Raw genomic sequence first — 21,890 nt, forward strand, 5'->3', positions numbered from 1 at the left:
ACTTAGTTTCAGATTCCACTTACCACTGATGTAGGCTCTGAAAATACATGGTTAATTTACTCAAACATAACTCATGATGGTTTGGCGTGAAAGTAGTTAAAACAGCGGTAAATTCATAGGTCTTTTATTCCAATAAAAAAAAAACTTTGGGGGATTTAGTGGAGAGAAACATATTTCTTTGGTATAGTCTACTGATGAAAAGTTGGTATAGATCCATTCATGAGCAAAATAAAATCCTTGCGGTTATACTGTGTGAGTTAAAAACATAGTTTAAATCACACACAAGACTGCAGGCATGGGGGACTGTGAAGGGATAGTCCTGAGCTGATGGGGGAGAAGTGATGGGGAGGGGGGTATGTCTGTATTGGTAGGAATTGTGAATGTGGGGGGTAGGTGTTGAACTGTGTGGATGAGGTTTTCTGAGTTATCTCCCCCAGTCTGTGGGGTTTTGCATTTGCTTAGAGGCCATTTTGCCTAATCTGTGAACTTTATTGGGACAAAGCTTGTAAAGTGTGTATAAAGGACACTGAGCCAATAATGCATTCAATGCGCTGAATGTTTTGATTTTTGGATACATAAACATCACAACCTTGTGTGATGGTATTAATTTCACCTCATAGTTTTAAGTAATATAATTCAGTACAGTGATTTTTTACTCACAAAACAAAGCCTTGTAGATAATCCTAACTGATATTCACCCATTTCATAGTAGATGTGCGCACTGCCGCCCTGTTTGAGTAAACTTTGAGTTTTCTTTCACATGTACTGTTAGAATATAGTTAATGCTTTTTCTCTCTCTTATACAGCTGCTTTAAACTAAAACCACAATAGGAGTGATATACAAACTGTGGAGATAAACAAAATACTTTGTATGCCTACACGTTCACTAGACCTCAGTGTGCAGATTTGTGTATAAAAACGCTGCTGTGCCTCACCAGTACTGCACTACAAACTTTTATTTTAAAAAACATATTGTTGCAGACTTTGCACATCAACAAGCAATGATATGATACTATGAAAAATTTCTTAAGTCCACTATAGTGATATCAAACTAAGCTGATATTTTAGCAAGGAAAGGAACCATTGAGATTAAAAATCTCTTATTTTCATGGGTGTTCAGACTAAGATAAGCATCAGTAGAATATAATCATGTAAAACAGAAATACAAACATCACATAGTTAAAAGATATACATAAAATAGCCATAAAATAACAAAAAATTATAACAAAAGTTAATTAAATCAAGTACAAACGATGGACCCATCCAAAAAAAAAAAAAAAGTATGCAATTTCGATTTAAATGCATACAATGAAGTTAATTCCACAGATGATACTTTTGATTTAAAACATGGTCAACAGATGACCGTTTGACACCAATAACACTGTCCTCCAATTCAAAAAGCGCCCGTTCAATATCATTGACCTCTCTTAACTCATGGAGATAAGCCTCCGTTGCACCCATAAGCCTGTGTTTGTCAGGGTTGAAACCTTCCAAACGGAGAATTTGCATCAATATAGGTATAAATGTCCATTCCAAAATCTTTTTGATAGATGGTCATAATACTTGAAAAAGAAGTGTCTATCTACAGGAGCCCCACAGGTGTGTCTTCTTTGTGAGGGGTGTGAGGCTTCACATCCTGCGCAAATCTCTCTTTTGTGTTTTTGAATAAGCATGTTTAGAACGGATTTGACGGTAAGTTTAACAATGTCGAGCACAACCGCGTGTAGCTGACACGTCTCCACAGGGAAGTTATGCACCCCCACCAGATCATACTCCTGGGCCATTGTGAATAAAAACACACTACAGAGACAAGCGTTTATCACCAATTCCTGAGCTCCTGCCCTTATCCTGCTGGTCATATGTAAGTACTGCAGCATATGCGTGTTCTGAACCAGTCACGGTGACCGTGAGTCATTAAGGGCTACACCCTTCTCAGTCACGGTGATCCATTACTAGCTAGTCGCCATGCCTGACAAACGTACGTAATTCGCATCTCAAATTAATAATATCGCTGAGAGAAGCGCAAAACATGACTGACAACATTGTAACTAAGCATATAAACGCCGAAATGAGAACTCCCATGATCCTTTGCTCTGCCGGGGCCCACCCTTGATTGGCTCTAGCCCTGTGGGCACTATGCAGTCTAAGATACAGAAAAACAAAGTTTACACATGAAAAAAAACGTGCTAGTCTGTATGATCTGATTTATCAACATCCTAATCCTTCTGCATGATGCAGACATACGGTCTGTTAGCATTGTTATTTTATAAAAGGTTATTTAGGAGTGGGAGTTTGTTTAAACATGATAGCCGAATTGATGTGTTTTAACAACACCCTGTAATAAACTTTTATTCTGCTGTATTCTAATGAATTGATTCTGATGAAGACAAACTGTGCAGAGATGTTTCATTAACAAGCTAAGATCCTCTGTTAATGATGAAAAAAGAATAGAAACACGGATAATGGGTAAATCGGTGCATCGTTTGACTTACACAAAAATACGATTATACACGTCACTGAGACATTATTTCCTCCTGTGTGATATTCTGTTGTGAGTTTGAAACGTGCTTTGGGGTATGCTGTGTGGAAAAAAGGATGAGATTCTGCACCTATAATGATTTCACCAAACTGTCAGGTTTTATCAAGCTCAGTGACAACATCTTCGGTGCTAAAAACAGAAACTAAAGTAACTCACCCTGGTAATAGGGATGAATAGTTAAAGTGTACATGAGTGAAAGTTCAGCTAATGAACGTCGTGTGAGTGCCGACCTCTTTGTACCTGAGAATTAGAGTCGGTTAGTGTTTTTTTGTTTTTTTTTAAGAAAAATGCAGATGTGATAACAAATAGAATTACAAGAATGGTGTAAGAAACACACCTTAGATAGGAAAAATACACAACTATTGCTTTAACCATAGTTTTTTTTGTTTTTTTTGTTTTTTTGTTTGTTTGTTTGTTTTGTTGGGGCATAGTATGTGGTGTATTTATGAATGAATGAAAAGATGTTTTAAACATATATTGCACTGTTTTCCGTGAGGAATGCAGAGTTTAAAAATGAGGAGTCTGTACAGTTTTTAATATTGATTTTTTTTTATTTCAACCCATAAACCAAAAATACAGAGTATGCATTACATACACAGTCTGTGTTTGCCTAACCAGTAGTTTTCCACCATGATAAGCTCTGCTGGTAAGTCCTCAAAGAAATATTCCTCCCTCAGATCATGATACAAACTGTCTATTGCATCTAAGATGTTTAATGCATGCAACAATTCAGACACCTGAGCGTCCACAATCCATGTGAAATCCTTACGTGCGTCGTCCCGACTGTTAGACCACAAGAAGAGTCGAACGGCAGGAATGAGACGATCTGTCCAGAATATTTTCATCACTTCGTCGTAATGGGGCGCGTAAAAGAAATCAGGAATAACCTGCTTACAGCTGTGCTGATCATAGCTAGGGTGTTTGACTCGACATCCGTGGCATATCCCTTCATGATAGTTCTGCACGGCCTTACACAGAATGTGTAGTGTAGCGATCTTAACAGCCGTGACCCCGCGCCGCGACAGCGGCTCTTCAGGTAATTGGCGAGATGGTGGAGATGAAGAAGATGAAGAATCAGGAGGAGGAACGGTCATCACCCGTGATGGTTGTGGCGGTGAAGTTTTAACGTCTGGAAAACATGCATCGTTAGTTATCATTAATGTAATATACACAAAATACACAAACGTACAATTATTTATTTATTTTTCTTTTTTTAAAAAAAAAAAAGAAATGAGTTGCTATACAGAATACAGTTTAGGTTCACATAATTTTGTGTAAAAGTATATGCTTACCTGAATCCATTTAAAAGTCCGAGTGTAGCGTTACGCCAGAGTCAGTTTAGAAAGAAAAACTTTGGGGGAAAAAGAAGCTACACGATTCTCTTCACAACCAACGTTTGGGACGGTCTTGTGACGCTCAAATACAAGAAACACTAGAGAATTCGAGTTGATTTTAGGTGCCGTTTACACGAGACCGTTTTCATTTTGAAACGGTGTCGTTTTGATGCGTTTCGGCCTTGCGTTTACACGACAACGGTGTCGTTTTGATGCGTTTCGCCCTTCTGTTTACACGACAACAGAGTGAAAACGATGTGTTTCAGAAACGGGGTCCAGAGTGGAGCGTTTCAGAAACGCACCGGCTTGAGTTTTCGTGTAAACACTTGAAACCGGGGTGATTTGAAAACGCTCGACTCGCACATGCGCACTATGGTTGCGACGGCCAGTTTTTCGCGCACGCGCAAACTGATAAACAGTACTCGCGGATTCACGAGTGCTTCTTATGCTTTTCCTGTGTTTTTACCGTTTTGTAATTCAGCGTTGTGTGCAGCAGCGATCCAACCTCATCATCTGTCCACACAAAACCTCTCACATTGGCCGTTTTGTAAGTAATGAACAATTTGCCGCACTACCTACTGTGTCACTCCACGCATGCGCGTCTTGCGTAAACAAACTGCAAAGAGAAAACCAACGCCAACTTGTGGCCTGGCATGGGAACTACCTCGTTTTCATCGTTTCACATGTCCTCGTGTAAACGCGGATCGTTTCTGAAATGCCATCGTGTAAACGAAAGGCTGAAACGCATCAAAACGACACCGTTTCCAGTGAAAACGGCCTCGTGTAAACGGCACCTTAGAGTTTCTGACGTGCGCTCACTGGTCAAATCCAGGAACTACAGCTTTATTGACAAGAAACACAAACGTGCTGCTCTGAAACACCCGCGGTGACGGTAGGCCCTTAGCGGATACAGACATCTCAGTCACGGTGTTCCATTACTAGTTAGTCTCCGTACCTGACCGCATGCGTAATTCATATCTCAAATTAATAATATCGATGAGAGATCCGCAAAACATGACCGATAACATTGTAACTAAACACATAAACGCCGAAATGAGAACTCCCATGATCCTTTGCGCCTTCATTTGAAAGAACAACAAAATAACTCCGTTTCAGCTGATCACACTCTCATCGCTCCACGCTTTAACATGGAAAAATAATGTACTGCTCACCGCATAAAGCTTATGATAAGCGTGAGATTCTGTTTTTTCTGTCTTAACCCTGTGAGGAGAATGTTGATATAGGATTGCCTAGTTTGAGCATAGTCTGATATTTTTTTAATACTGTCGGAATTTCTTTGGTTTTCACAGTAAAAGTAGTTACTCATTTCACTCAAGAACATCACAAAAGTCTGTGGGACAGCTTGCTAGAAGAAGCAAAACTCAGAGATTTTTGAGCTAACTTTGCATTACCTACTCACATGTTTGTGATCCCATACAGGAAGTGCAGTTTTATTAACACAGACGCCCTGTACTGACACAGGTCAGGGTCGTACTCCAAGTTGTCGCCGGGTTATGGCTTTCTAAAAAGTTACACATTGCTAAGCGGATGTTGGGATATGTTGTGGATGTCAGTATATTTTTTTTAAATTTATTTTAACAGTGCATCGGTTTTTTAGTAAGACCACTGTTTTAATTATTTGTGTGTGTGTCTAAATAAATGCCTTGGGTTTCAGGGATGAATCTACTAATCTGATTAATGTGTAATCAGGACTGGGTCATCCTCCGTTCTGTATGTAAATGAACAGCCCTACTGTTGAGGAGGATATACGGCTATTATTTAGCCATAGTATTTTAATTTAGGCACTGTGTTGTGTGCTTTATGCACCACAGGTGGGCTCGGATATTAGATTATTTACCTTTGTATTTTTATTTAGCCACTGTCTTGTGAGTTTGAACCTCTTTGATGTCCGTCTGGGAAAAAGCCCCCTTGTAAGGAGAGACAATGAGATCAGCTGATTTGAACGGATACCGTATACGTCATTATCACACGTCAGCGCAAACACGCACGGACACGCGCACGCGCACACGCACCTCACATGCACGCGCAAGGCTTTTTTATCACCTAGGTGTGAAAAATCACACCTAGGTGTGAAAGGGCCACCACCTTATTACTACTTCCATCTGCTCACATACAAATGATGAGCCAGCATCATCTTAAAGAGCTCGTGATCATTTGCCATCAGAGCTCTTGGCTCTCAGACTGCAGGCTTGTGCTTCCTGGAGTTTCTAGAAGCAGAATGGGAGGCGGAGCCTTCAGCTGCTCCTCTTCTGTGGAATCAGCTCCACCTCAGGAGACAAAAACGTCTCTGCTTTAAGATCACACTTCAGACTTTCTTTGTGATGAAGCTCATAGTTGGGGCTTAATCAGCTGACCCTGAAGCCTCCCTCAGTCATGCTGCTATAGGCTCAGGCTGCTGGGGGGGCTTCCCATGATGAACATGTGTCCTTCTCTGCCCCCTCCCCTTGTGTTTCTGTCACACTGTTTCATGTCATTAACTTGAGCCATTTTCACTGATGTGCTGCAGCTCTGAACTCTGTAGGATGCAGTCATTTGTGAACATTGAGCATCTTTAAGCTCTCAGACTGAAACTAATGCTCTAACTGTCCTCTGAGTTTGCTGCTGCTGAGTGGGCGTCATGCGTCCTTCCTCCTGCCGCTGCATCCTGGCAGCATCTTTGCTCCAACCAGATGGAGTATTTCCAGTACTGCGTCTGAAGCAGAGTATTTGCTGTTTTGTGCTGCATGGCAGACAATGTTCTGACCTGATTCTCTCAACTTTGTCTGCACTTCTTTTGTGTGTCTCTCCTGGACTTTGTGTGTTTTTGTCTCATTTGTTCTCTGGCAGGATTTTTGGTCCTAATGTGTAATTGATTTATTTTACACAAGTATTTAAAAAGCTTCTTTAATGAGACTCCAAATCCATGCAGATATCATCATCACACCTGACAAATAAAGAAGCACATTTATGATGTTTTACTGTCTGTTGTGTCTGTTTACTGCTCTGATTTCCATATATTTAATCAGGAGCTTCCATCTGATGTGGCTGAGTTAAACAAAGCAACACTGAGTTGTGTTACTACACTACACACATGCTGCACACTTGTACAGCTGCATTTCTACTTGCAGGTACAGTTTAAAGGAAGTTTTTCATAGAAAGGTTTCATTGTCACACCTGCGCTCACACATTCATCATGCTGCACCACTAAACACCTCCCTGCTTGAACTCATCCACCACCTTGCAGCCTCCATTCCCCGTGCTCACCCACTCCCTGCTGTTTCACCTGCTCAGCCTGCACTCTGCTGCTCCTCAGTCCACCTGCTGCCCCTCATTCACCTCCAGAGATTTACTTTGAAACACAAACTCATTTAAAGCCGTCCCTTTGCTTCATTTGGCTCCACTTGTTGCCCTGATATAACAGTGTATACTGTTTGAGTCATTCACAGAACTTCCTCTCCTTCTTTTTGGACGTCTCAAATTGAACATGTGACAGAGTGAAAAGCACATTTTTACAGTCTAACCAACACAGTTGGTTCAACACTGAGTTTCTCTCCTTCCCTGGAGAGTCCTACCACAGATACTGAGCACAAACATGGGAATGACATGGAAGACGTTCCCTTCTCATAACTTTCCATGTTGTTTATGAATGTAAGTCACTAAAGCTGAGCCACTTTAAATATTTAGATCTGTGTCACAGTTTTCAGAAACGCCTTAAAGGTGTTACTGAATTCTGTGAACAGCATATTTGAGTCTTGGGGCTCTGAGGACGTCTGAGCTGGACCATCAGGAACTCTGTGCTGGTTTGTGCATTCATGAAGAACTGAGAGGCAGGGAGACACTTTCAGTATGTCAGTAACTGCAACACAATGACTTCAGCCTCGGAGGATAGATACGCACTGAAGAGCACAACTTTGGTCTGCATGAATATAGTTTGTGAGCGGCCTTTGAGCCGGCGACATGTCTTATTTGGAGCTGTTTAAAATGAAAAAAGAAGCATGTTGACCTCTGATGACAAGTTCTCATCTGTAAGTTCTGTTGTTGCTCCTTCACTTGTTGAGTTCAGGGACTTTATGACACCAGTGCTTTATGAATGTTTAACAGTGTAAAGATTTACCTGCAGACTCACCTACATGCTGTGATCCTCCTGCTGAGTGCAGCTGCAGCAGCACCAACTAAATCATCAGCCTCAGGTAACCAAGAACTTTTGGGAATCCTGGAAAAACACGTCGATTCTCAGCAGGTTGTTTTTACATGATGTCACAGGTTGTGTTTTTGGAGCTTTGAGACCACAAAATGATTCCAGTTTGCCGTCTTACAGGATGTCTCATTTCCTAAAATCATGGTGAGGACAGAGGAGGCCTGCTGGAGGAGGTGTGATAGAGGACGCACAGGTGTGTGTTTCTGTGAGTGCTTTTACCTGTGCTGTATAGAAGAGGTGTAACAAAAATCATGAGGACTCTGTGAGCTGTTTGTTTTCATCAGTTTTAGTCATTTAAGATCATCCACAGACTGAAATGTTGATTTATATGGTAACACAAATCTGTTGTTAGGTCATTTAAACACGGGCAGGTTGCCAGGTTGGTGCTATTGTGTTTCATTGCTTAATAAATGGAGTTTTTCACAGAACCAAAGTACTGTGGTTTGAATTGACTTAACTACACTGTGCAGAAATTCTGGACATCATTTGTTTTACTAAGTCCAAAGAAACAAAATGCAGTAGTTGTCGTACTCATTTAAGTTTGTTAAGCTGAAACTACAAATATAGTTCAGTTTGTGACTGAATATAGCTGAGCCAGTTAAGTAAGGAAATATCTCTATGTGGGTGTTAATGAACACAGTTACATAAAGCAGAAGAAACTGTATTTTGTTGACTTTATGTCAGCATGTTTAGTTAGCTGAATGTTGAACTCTTAATTAAATCCAGGTTAACTGGATATAGTTGGAATTACTGAGAATATTCAAGTTGATTACACACATGTTATTTTAAGTCAATTACATATAACATAACTTGAGGTTTGTGGAAATTGTTGAGGTCAAATTATTAAGTGAATCAAAAGAATGATTTCTTTGAGTGAGGGGACGACGCCCACTGGGGTTTAAATACCCGGGTCTCTCCACCTTTTGTCTGAGAACTGAAGAAGTGTTTCAGATGAGACGTGAAACGTCTTCAAGAAACTAAAAGAAGTCCAGCTGCCTTTTTTCAACCTCCAGAGAATCTATGACCTGGATGAACCTACACAGACCTGTGGCTCTGCCACTGATTTGCACTGAAGAATGAACCCTACACCCCCTCCCACAACACACCCTGTCTGGGTCTATATATAATATATATTTAGTGTATATATTTTGGTACATTTTTATATTATATTTGAAGTATTTTATTTTCATTTGATCTTAGTGTATAATCTGAGCATATCTTTCATCGTGCTGGTGTGTAAGGGCAGTCATTAAAACATTTCACTGCTAGTTGAACCTTATATGATCATGAATGAGACAGATACAATTTGATTGGATTGGAAGGATTTTAATGGAGCCAACTTACAGGTGCATTACTGCCACCTACTGGACTGGAGTGTGGATGGAGATTAGCAGGGAAGAAAAAACTTTATCATCTGTTTGTAAACATTTAAAAGGCAAAAACAAGCAAAGCAAAACCTTCCTTAAAGAAAACTAATAACCCTCAGTGGCTCAAATATTGTGATATGGAAACAGGTCCTTTGGTTTTTGTGTAACTGCTGTGAGTTCCATGAACGCAACACAACAAAATCAAAGGCCAGATTGAATTCAGACAGTTGGATCAATAATTTCTATGAGCCTTTACAACAAAGCAGCTCTGCTGCTGCTGTGGAGCAAAATAATAATCAATGACAGAGCAAATGTTTGCTGTAACCCCCGGATAAGAACAGGAAAAGAAAGCATGAACAAAACGTCTGATAGAGACAATAAATCTTTGTGAGCTGAAGCTGACATAAACACACTGGAACAAACAGCAACTTTAACAGCATCAATGTTCAAGAAGGATCAAATCAGTGTTTGTGTTCATAGACATACAGAACATGGACTCATATGTGAGCCTTTGGTGTCTTTATCACTCATTTTCTGCTGTTTCATTGACTAAAACATCAACAGATGATTTTGTTAAATAGTCTTTAGTTGCAGCTGGAATCAAGAATCTGCAGTTTTCTCTCTAGTTTTTAGTCACTGTGATTTAGACTCAACATTCAGGACAAAGATCAATTTGGAACAATGACAAACACAATTGAAGACATTTCCTGAATATCACTGAATAAATGTAATTGTGTGTCAGACAGTGAACAGTAATCTGTACTGACACACATGGGAAACAAACAGCAGCTCAATGATTATATCAGCATCAATAATCTGCTTCAAAAAGATCAATAAAAATGACTTCAATGCTTTCAAGTGAAAACATCAGAAAGTAACAAATGAAAACAGTTTTGTTTGGCAGCTGAAAAAGAAAGAAAATCTACATGTGATCCAAAAAGTCTCATTGTGTGCTTTGGGAATATCCTGAACATTATATAAAACAGAAAGATGTGTCCCATCATGTCATTGGTGCTAAAATCTGATTCTTTAAGCCTAAAGAAAAAAACAACACACATAAAAAAATCACCACACAGACGTTAAAAAAGAATCACTTTACTGTGAAATCTGACACATTTTGATATCACAGGTTTTGGCATCTCCTGATTCTCCAACACTGAAAAATGGGAAGAGTTTCTCAGTGAAAGTGTGTCTGTGAGTGTAGATGTGAGTCATGTCTTCAGGGTTGTAGAAGGACACCTCCCCCCTGTCATAGTCCAGCTGGACTCTGATCCTCTGGAGACTCTTCTTCACTGTCACAGTCTGACCAACACCATTAGTGTATTTTCCACTGCCATGTATTAAACACCAGATTCCAGATTTTGGTGAAGCAGGACACTCTCCCTTCCTGTCGACTGACTCTTTAACTAAACCTACAAACCAGTCAGGATGGTCTCCCACCTCCACCTCCCAGCTGTGTTTCCCTGAGCTGAAGCCCTCAGAGCCAAAAACATCGGGATAATAAGTGTTTCTCTCTGGATTGTCAGGAAGCTGCTGCTCTGTGTCTCCTTGTCTCACACTGGTCAGATCATCAGACAGACAGAGACAGCAGTGTGCAGTGTTTGGGTCCAGAATGACAGGACTGAAGTGGAGCTTCTCCTTGATCTTCTCCCACACTCTGAAGGACAGGTTTCCCAGGTGTTTGGCCACATCTATCAGTGCTCCTGAGAGCAGCTGTGGATCTGACAGTGAGCTCTGGGCTCTGGCTCTGCTCTGAGTGGCTTTATAACTGCTGAGGAATGGCACGCTGTGTTTCTGCAGCTCTTCTTCAACAGCAGAGATGCTGTCTGACAGAGAGGAGATCTGCTCCTCAATCATCTTCATCTCTCTGCTCATAGTCCTCCCCTTCTGCTCCTCTTCCTCCCTCAGAGCTGCCAGTCTGGACTCCTCTTCCTCTCTCAGGAACTGGTGGAGCTTGTTGAACTCTGCTCTGATCTGCCTCTCTGTGGACAACAGCTGCTTCTTGGAGTGTTCAATCACTTCATTGTAGGTTTCCTCCACTTGTTTGTATTTGTTCCTCTTGTCCTGCAGAGACTTTAAGGCAGATTTCAGCTGCTCCTTCAGGTCACTGACTGCTTCTTCTACAGGAACCACTTTGTGACTCTGATGGAGAGAAAACTCACACACAGGACACACAGCTCTATCTTCATCCACACAGAACCAGTAAGGAACGTCTGGATGTTTCTCACACACCACCTCCTCCCTCTCCTTCTCTTCAGGTGAGCTATCACTCTGCTTCTTAGCAAAGGAGTCAGCAAGTTCTTTGAGAGAAAGATTTATGGATGGTTCATCCTTTGAAGATCTTTTACAAATGGGACAGTTTTTGTTTTTAGCTTGTTCCCAGAATTTCTGCAGGCAGCTTGAACAGAAGCTGTGGCTGCAGCTCAGAGACACAGGATCTCTGAAAGTCTCTGAGCACACGTGGCAGCTCAGGAAACTTTCAAGAAGAGCATCTTTCTCAGCCATTTCTGTAATATCCAGATTATTTAAATAAGACTCACCAGAATACAGTCCCTTTGACTTTGAGCTAATTTGTGTCCGTCAGTAAAGATCCCAGCCTTTAATGTAGCCACATTCCGGTCTGACCGACAAACTGAATCTTTAAGTTTCATTTCCTCTGAGATGGGTGGAGCTCATAAAAATGAAACTGCCATTTGAGCCTGTCTCCACTAGATGGTGCAGTTCCTCCCAGTGTTAAAGGAAAGCTGCGTCAGATGGTCACATGCTGAGAACCTGTGAACTTGTGCTGATATCATATCCAGATGTGTCGCTGTTTAACTCCTCGTATGATTTTAGGTTAGCTGAGCTGCTGCTCTACACCAACGAGCGCGATTCAACTTTCAGCCTCTTTTTCAGGCCAATTTAAATGTGCTGCAGACATAAACCCACTGTCATGGTCCTGGACCGTGTGCCCAGCATTTGGTGTTTAGTTCTGGTTTCACTGAGTTTCTTCTGGTTTATATTTGGATCTCCAGGTTCCCTTGGTTCCTGTCCGCCCTGCGTCTCTGTCCTGTGTTTCCTGTTTTACTTTGAAAGTCCTTTGTTCCTGGTGCTTTGTGTTTAGTTTAGCGTCCCCTTGTCTCGTTTGGTTAATTACGTTCACCTGTTGCTTGTTCCTGATGACCTTGTGTGTGTATTTAGGTCCTCAGTCTGCATGTGTTCCTTGTTGTGCCATCATCACTTACCTGCCTGCTGTGGTTCCCTCTGTCAGTCTGGATCCCTGTAGAAGAAGCTTCCTGGTTTGTCCTGCATTGGGCTCCTCAGTCCTGCTGCCACAGCGGCTCATGACACCCACAGCTGCTTTCCTGCATTCAAGCTTTATTTGTTGCTGTGGAAACAAAGCTTATTCAAACTCATGTGGATGATAGTTTATTAACACAAGTTCACGCAGGAGTCTGAACTTCATGAAGACACAGCGGTCATTCCACTGTTTTTACTGCCTTTCCTCATTAATTTCACTGTGATTGATATTTACAGTGGAAATTACCCATGATGCACCTGATTACTATTTCTTTAAAAAATAGATTTAAAAAAGTGTTAAATGCTAAAAAGACCATCATGGGAGTGATGTTAGAAGGTGGAGAGGAACTATACAGAAATAAATACTGAATGATCAACAGACCTGTAATATTTTACTAACACAGATGTGCCATATAAACTATAATATTATAAATCTAGAGTGATGACCACTATTATATTAATCTTGTTACTTATTTTCCCCTTTTTGAAATTCCACTAAAACTTTAACTTTGCCCATAACTGAGCAGGACTCTTGTTTTTAGTTCATAAAGCATTTGTGGTTCCAAACAAACTCAAAGATGATCTTCATGTGTGTCATAAAGCTCCTCTGGTTATTCTGGATTACAGCTCTTTCTGTGGACTTTGATTCACAGCTTTTATCGTCCTGCAGCTTTGATCTCAGCACGTATTACATTGTGTATTGTAATAAATTAGTTCTCATGTACTTCCCTCTGGTTTATAATTTTAGTTTTTATTTTGGTGTTTCAGTTTTTTTAATATGATGTTTAGGATGAACAATTCCAAGAAAACCACATTTTTGTGTGTAGCTTTAAAAAAAGTTTATATATATATATATATAAACAACTTTAAACCACAGTTTGTGTGGGACACATTATAAAACATGATGATTGTTTCACATGCTTTTCTATGGGGCTCTGTGCTGTCAGTGCACAGCGGCTGCCTTTTGTACATACCTGAGTGACGATGAGGAGCACTCGCTGAGCATCAGCAGCAAGAGTCACTGCTGCTGCAAAGAGGAGAAGCTCCAGCAGGGGGCGCTGTCACACACAGTAATGCACACACAGATGGCAGACTGATGCTTTTAATGGAGCTGCACAATAACTTTAGAGTCAGATCAAACAGACAATCCAGTCAGAGACATCAGCAGTTCATCAGTGTAGAAGAAGAAGCAGCTTCCAATCACAGTATTGATCAGGGCTGCAGAGGCGGGACTAAAATGGCACCGATGCCTCTAAGAAATCAGGATTCTGGATGAAGGATCACAGATGAATGAATGAATAGTGATTAATTGTGCAGCCCGACACACAAACAGCATCAAGTGTCCTCCTCTGAGGTGAGTGTGAGCTCTGCTGCCTTCCTGTCCTTTAATCAGATGAAGCATCAGCTGCACTGTGAAGGGACAAATGTAAACAAGCTGCACACTAGACATACCATAAATATAACACTTTAAATAGAAAGATAGTATTAAGTAGCATATTGCAGAATTAATCTTCACAACAAGGTGAAGGTGTTGAAATAACTCTGCACAGCAGACAGAAATCAGACTGCAGAGCAGAGAAACAACAAAATCACATGCTGATGATTTCCTGGAAAAGAATGAGTGTTTTGGTTTGATGTTTTGTGTCTACAGGATCCAGATGAGGTCGTTAACAGGCGACAGTGAAGGACACAGAAGAAGGAACTGATAAGCTGCTACATGCTTGCATATTTCAATAACTGTGTAACTGTGTCTAAGTCTGTATAAAAGTTGAACTAAGATAGAGAGCGGGGTCAGACTTGTGTGAAGCTGCACTGACTGCATCAGGAGCTCCAACAACTCTGAACCAGATTAATCTGTAAACTGTTTGAAATGGTTTTATTAAATGTAATAACTGGACTCCTTATTCTGATTGTCTTATGTCATTCCTGTTCAATGAAACGAACATGCAGAAACCTGAAGGCTTAAACAGCAGACACACACACACACACACACTTATTATGTAAATTCCTTCAACTGACATCACTGAGTCGGCTTCTCTCCGTAGGGTGTCTTTCACTCTTTTCCCACTCTCTCTGTTTCCAACCTTCTTCCATCGTTTCTCTGCAGTCGCCTCTTTCTGCTTTCCTTTGTCTCTTTTTGTCCCTTTGGGTTTCTTCTGTATAATAATATTAATCCTGCGCTTCTCTGATTCTTCTGATTATTGCTCTGTTCTCTTACTTCAAGAAAATGTGTTAAGGTGTTATCAATAAAATGAGAGTTTCAATAGAAAATTGAGCATCCTTCAGTGTTTACAGACACATCAAACTGCAGCCAGGCTTTGATTTTTTTATTGCACAGAAATAACCCAGGAGATCAATGACCTCATGTTCCTGACACTTCCATCATATTTGCTCAGCAGGTGAAAAACAGGAAATCCACCGTTAACGAGCCGAAATCCTGAATGTGCTGATGTGCAGTTTCACATCTGACACATGAAGTGAGAGTTTACAGAAACACACTGGAACAAAGAGCAGCTCCACCTGAACAAATGCTCAGAGATGAGCAAAGAAGTGTTGCTGTTCATTCGCTCAATATGACAAAAACAAAGAGACAAATAAAGATTTTGTTTGTGTGGATAAAACTGATAAATGTACAGGAGATTTTCAGTCAACAGTAATCTGCACTGATGCACATTATAGAGAAATAGTTGGTGAATTATTACATCAAAGTCCACAGATGGATTCATTCTGCACAGCAAGACAAATTATTACAAAAATATTTAACAGGAGAAAGTAAAACAATGTCCTGAATTCTTTAAAATGAAACATCAAAGTAAAATAATCTGTTTCATCTCATATTTTACATGTTTAAATGTTCCAAATAATTTGAAATCAGAGGTTAGTTACATATTTCACACAAAAAGAAAAATAAATATTAACTTGATCTCACTCAAGGTTTCAATGAAATCTCAGTCTGACACATTTTGATATCACAGGTTTTGGCGTCTCCTGATTCTCCAACACTGAAATATGGGAAGAGTTTCTCAGTGAAAGTGTGTCTGTGAGTGTAGATGTGAGTCATGTCTTCAGGGTTGTAGAAGGACACCTCCCCCCTGTCATAGTCCAGCTGGACTCTGATCCTCTGGAGACTCTTCTTCACTATGAGAGGCTGACCATCAGCATTATAATAGTTTCCACTGCAATGCAGCAAAGCCCAGAATCCACAGTTGGGTGAAGCCAAACTTATGCCTTTCCTGTCAAGTGACTCTTTAGCTAATCCTACAAAATAGCCAGGATGGTCTCCTACCTCCACCTCCCAGCTGTGTTTCCCTGAGCTGAAGCCCTCAGAGCCAAAAACTATTTTGTAATTAGTGTTTCTCTCTGGATTGTCAGGAAGCTGCTGCTTTGTGTCTCCATGTCTCACACTGGTCAGATCATCAGACAGACAGAGCCAGGGACTTGCAGTGTTTGGGTCCAGAATGACAGGACTGAAGTGGAGCTTCTCCTTGATCTTCTCCCACACTCTGAAGGACAGGTTTCCCAGGTGTTTGGCCACATCTATCAGTGCTCCTGAGAGCAGCTGTGGATCTGACAGTGAGCTCTGGGCTCTGGCTCTGCTCTGAGTGGCTTTATAACTGCTGAGGAATGGCACGCTGTGTTTCTGCAGCTCTTCTTCAACAGCAGAGATGCTGTCTGACAGAGAGGAGATCTGCTCCTCAATCGTCTTCATCTCTCTGCTGATAGTCCTCCCCTTCTGCTCCTCTTCCTCCCTCAGAGCTGCCAGTCTGGACTCCTCTTCCTCTCTCAGGAACTGGTGGAGCTTGTTGAACTCTGCTCTGATCTGCCTCTCTGTGGACAACAGCTGCTTCTTGGAGTGTGGCAATCACTTCATTGTAGGTTTCCTCCACTTGTTTGTATTTGTTCCTCTTGTCCTGCAGAGACTTTAAGGCAGATTTCAGCTGCTCCTTCAGGTCACTGACTGCTTCTTCTACAGGAACCACTTTGTGAGTCTGATGGAGAGAAAACTCACACACAGGACACACAGCTCTATCTTCATCCACACAGAACAGTTTAGGCTCTTCTTGGTGTTTCCTGCAAACCATCTCCACTCTCTCCTTTTCTTTCAGCGTCTCACATGATTTAGTTTTCTGTCTCCCAGCAAACGGATCCTCCGGTTCAATCGGATCAAAGTCCACCAATGGAGGGTCAAGTGAGTTCATTTGTTCTTCCATGTGGTTTGAGGATCTTCTTTTACAAATGGGACAGTTTTTGTTTTTAGCTTGTTCCCAGAATTTCTGCAGGCAGCTTGAAGAGAAGCTGTGGCTGCAGCTCAGAGACACAGGATCTCTGAAAGTCTCTGAGCACACGTGAAAGTTCAGGAAATCTTGAAGAAGAGCATCTTTCTCTGCAACTTTCTCTCAAATGAAACTCTCACTGAATCAAAGTTCCCCACAGTTTGCCTCTTCCTGTCCACCAGGTCAGCACAGTTCAGTAACGAATGCCAAACCCTGTCACGGCTTCCTGGTTTCAACTGAATCTTTAGTGATATTCAGATGTGATCCAAATCTTTCATCAGTTAATTATTAACTGCATCCTGCTGTCTTCTGTTACCTTTAGGCACAACAGGATGAGACCCGAAACATTTGTCATGGACTCTAAACACTCCAGATTTTCTTTCAGGTCACTTTTGTTTGATAAAATTATTTTTAGTTCATAAAGCATTTGTGGTTTCCAACAAACTCAAACATGATCTTCATTTGTGTCATAAAGCTCCACCAGTTATTCTGGATTGCAGCTCTTTCTTTGGACTTTGCTTCACAGCTTTTATCGTCCTCACTGTAAATACACTGTATTGTATTTTAGTAGATAAAGGAGTTCACATGCACGTCCCTCTTTTATGATCTGTTTATTTTCACAATGCTTTGGTCTAAAGGTTCAACAATTCCAAGAAAAGCTCATTTCATTGCACAGCCTTTTTATAATTATGTATTTAAAAAAAACATTTGGTCACCTTTGGTGTCTTTATCTGATATTTTTAAAAATATTTTCTTGTGTTTCATTAAATAGATGATTTAATTAATGAAGAGATCAATAAGACAGGAGATCAATGAACTCATGTTTCTGACATTTTCATCATAGTTGCTCAGCAGGTGAAAAGCAGGAAACAGTCGTTTAACATGTGACGGATGAAGTGAGAGTTTAAACACGCTGGAACAAACAGAAGCTCCGACTGATCAAAATGTTGAAGGATTATTTTAAAATGCTGCTGTTGAGCCACTAAACAGACATCCACATAGATGATTAACCATCAAAATCACTGATCATTTCAAACAAACAAACAAACATGGTGCTGTGGTGGTTAGCACTGCGCCCTAACACCATCCAAGTCTTGGATTTGGGCCTTTCTGTGTGATGTTTCTCCATGTCCAGAGATCCATCCACCCTGCTGGAGCTGAAGAAGTGGAGGAAAGTGGATGGATGTACTGAGACGTTAAAAAGCACAGAAAACAAACTCAGCATTTTGTGTCTGCTCACAGTTTTAGTCAGATTTTTTACATTTTCTAATCCACTGGATTCCACTGCTGATTCCAGCACTGCTGCTCATTAACTACCTGCTTTTAAACACATCCTGATGCCGTCCAGTCCAACTGTGGCTGGAGATCCTCATGTTTTATCAGAAAACTGATATGGAGCTTCAACACTGTACTTCTGTGCATTACTTAAGTAAATCTACTGAGCTACATCACATCTAAGGGGCCACCGCAGCAGATCATCTGCCTCCATCTCACCCTGTCCAAACCATCTCAGCCTCACCTCTCTAGCTTTGTCTCCAAACTGCTCAGCCTGAGCTGATGTCCTCACTTCTAATCTCATCCATCCTGCTCACTCCCAGTGAAGATCTTCAGCTCAGCCTCCTGTCTTTGTGTCAGTGCCTCCGTCTCCAAACCAAACATCACAGCAGGTCTCACCACCATCTTGTAAACCTTTCCTTTCACTCTCACTGCTCTCCTTCTGTCACAGATCCTCTGACACTCGTCTCCATTTGATCAAATGATTTTTGGTTCGGTTGTTTCAAAGAAGAAGTCGAGCTAAAGTCAAAACCTTGGTGGTGTTGTTGGTGTTCAGCTGTAACCTGAGAACGATGTGACCTCAGATGATCAAATTCACACCATCGATTGATCTGCTGTAAACCTTGACTTCAAGGTAAAGGTCAGAGGTCAATTTTTATGAAAATCTCGTGCATGCGATAACTAGATGATGTCATCGAGGATTTTCAAATTCATCACCCAGAGCAGGAGAAATGCTTCCTGCTTTCTTCATCTTTCAGGAGTTCAGCTGTTAAATAAATGGTGTCTTTGAAGCTGTGATGTTTGTTTCTTTATTTCAAAGGTGCTTTTCATTGTTGACCTTTGTTCTCACTTACATATACAGGCTTTATGGAGAGGCTGATGCTTTATTCATTTGTCTTATTGTTCACTCGTTTGTGACATTGCTGATAATAAAAAAAGACTCATTTCTATACATGTGGATTTTGAGAAGCTTTGCACTGATTTGCATTTTACAGCACGTACACAACCTTCAATAATCTTTGTGAGTGAATCAGTTTTCCATTTGTGGCTGTTTAATGACCGTTTATCACACCTTTAGTTCATGAGGTTGTTTTCTAACAGTTTAAATGTGCTGCAGACATAAACCCACTGTCATGGTCCTGGACCGTGTGCCCAGCATTTGGTGTTTAGTTCTGGTTTCACTGAGTTTCTTCTGGTTTATATTTGGATCTCCTGGTTCCCTTGGTTCCTGTCCGCCCTGCGTCTCTGTCCTGTGTTTCCTGTTTTACTTTGAAAGTCCTTTGTTCCTGGTGCTTTGTGTTTAGTTTAGCGTCCCCTTGTCTCGTTTGGTTAATTACGTTCACCTGTTGCTTGTTCCTGATGACCTTGTGTGTGTATTTAGGTCCTCAGTCTGCATGTGTTCCTTGTTGTGCCATCATCACTTACCTGCCTGCTGTGGTTCCCTCTGTCAGTCTGGATCCCTGTAGAAGAAGCTTCCTGGTTTGTCCTGCATTGGGCTCCTCAGTCCTGCTGCCACAGCGGCTCATGACACCCACAGCTGCTTTCCTGCATTCAAGCTTTATTTGTTGCTGTGGAAACAAAGCTTATTCAAACTCATGTGGATGATAGTTTATTAACACAAGTTCACGCAGGAGTCTGAACTTCATGAAGACACAGCGGTCATTCCACTGTTTTTACTGCCTTTCCTCATTAATTTCACTGTGATTGATATTTACAGTGGAAATTACCCATGATGCACCTGATTACTATTTCTTTAAAAAATAGATTTAAAAAAGTGTTAAATGCTAAAAAGACCATCATGGGAGTGATGTTAGAAGGTGGAGAGGAACTATACAGAAATAAATACTGAATGATCAACAGACCTGTAATATTTTACTAACATAGATGTGCCATATAAACTGTAATATTATAAATCTAGAGTGATGACCACTATTATATTAATCTTGTTACTTATTTTCCTCTTTTTGAAATTCCACTAAAACTTTAACTTTGCCCATAACTGAGCAGGACTCTTGTTTTTAGTTCATAAAGCATTTGTGGTTCCAAACAAACTCAAAGATGATCTTCATGTGTGTCATAAAGCTCCTCTGGTTATTCTGGATTACAGCTCTTTCTGTGGACTTTGATTCACAGCTTTTATCGTCCTGCAGCTTTGATCTCAGCACGTATTACATTGTGTATTGTAATACATTAGTTCTCATGTACTTCCCTCTGGTTATAATTGTAGTTTTTATTTTTGTGTTTCAGTTTTTTTAATATGATGTTTAGGATGAACAATTCCAAGAAAACCACATTTTTGTATATAGCTTTAAAAAAATTATATATATATATATATATATATACATATATATATATACATATATATATATACATATACATATATACATATACATACATATATATATATATATATATATATATATATATATATATATATATATATATATATATATGTATATATATATATGTATATATATATATGTATATATATATATATACATATATATATATACATATACATATATACATATACATATATATATATATACATATATACATATACATATATATATATATATATGTATGTATATGTATATATATATATATGTATATGTATATATATACATATACATATATACATATACATATATATATATATACATATACATATATACATATACATATATATATATATATATATATAAACAACTTTAAACCACAGTTGATTGTTTGTGTGGGACACATTATAAATAATCAGGCAGATTAAACATGATGATGATTGTTTCACATGCTTTTCTATGGGGCTCTGTGCTGTCAGTGCAGAGCGGCTGCCTTTTGTACATACCTGAGTGACGATGAGGAGCACTCGCTGAGCATCAGCAGCGAGAGTCACTGCTGCTGCAAAGAGGAGAAGCTCCAGCAGGGGGCGCTGTCACACACAGTGAAGCACACACAGATGGCAGACTGATGCTGATCAGACTGATCAAGGCTCTAACTTCACATCTACATTGTTCACACAGGTCCTCCAACAACTTCATGTTAAACACAACAAGTTACCAAACATTGGAACGCTTCCATCAGCATTTAAAATATTGCTCCACGTTTATTTATTGCATTGAGCTTCGGGCTGATTGGGAGGAAGGGATGCCATGGCTGTTCTTGGCAGCCAGAGAGGTTGTGCAGGAGAGCACAGGATTTAGTCCTGATGACCTTGCATTAGCACACACTGTCAGGGGTCCTTTGGCTGTGAGCAGTGACCAGCAGAGGTCCTCCGAGCCACCGGAAAACACAATAGATTGTGTCAGTGGTTTAAGCTTTATGAGGTAGGTGAGCAAGCTAAAGAGAAGCTAGAAGGTTCTCAAAAGTAGATGAAGATCGTTTGATCGTAGAGCTGAACAGCGGCACTACGGTCCTGCGATCAGGTGTTGGTGCTGTCGCCACGTGTTGAATCACCATTTCAGGCTAAATCTTTTGGTCCTCGCACTGTTAAGAGAGCATCAGAACAGGATGAGCTGATTGAAATGCAAACAAAAGAAAATCTAGTAAAATCTGCCATGTAAACTTGCTCAGGCCATATCATGCTCATTGCCCATCTTCAGACTGGTCTGGTGAGGCAGGTGACTC

General features: G+C 40.4%; 1 protein-coding gene and 2 pseudogenes across 1 annotated transcript; all 3 read right to left on the bottom strand.

Annotated features, from left to right (window-relative positions):
* The window catches only part of LOC115775666 (nuclear factor 7, brain-like), a 29,855-nt pseudogene extending 18,785 nt beyond the window's left edge, over positions 1–11,070 (bottom strand).
* Positions 9,396–12,069, bottom strand: LOC115775694 (nuclear factor 7, brain-like). The gene has a single exon (XM_030723170.1). The coding sequence runs from the start codon at positions 11,941–11,943 to the stop codon at positions 10,534–10,536; it is 1,410 nt and encodes a 469-aa protein (XP_030579030.1). The 5' UTR covers positions 11,944–12,069; the 3' UTR covers positions 9,396–10,533.
* Positions 12,070–15,646: 3,577 nt separating this feature from the next.
* LOC115775667 (E3 ubiquitin-protein ligase TRIM39-like) lies at positions 15,647–19,792 on the bottom strand (annotated as a pseudogene).
* Positions 19,793–21,890: the final 2,098 nt, after the last annotated feature.

Source organism: Archocentrus centrarchus, unplaced genomic scaffold (genome assembly GCF_007364275.1).
Source record: "Archocentrus centrarchus isolate MPI-CPG fArcCen1 unplaced genomic scaffold, fArcCen1 scaffold_24_ctg1, whole genome shotgun sequence".
NCBI lineage: Eukaryota > Metazoa > Chordata > Actinopteri > Cichliformes > Cichlidae > Archocentrus > Archocentrus centrarchus.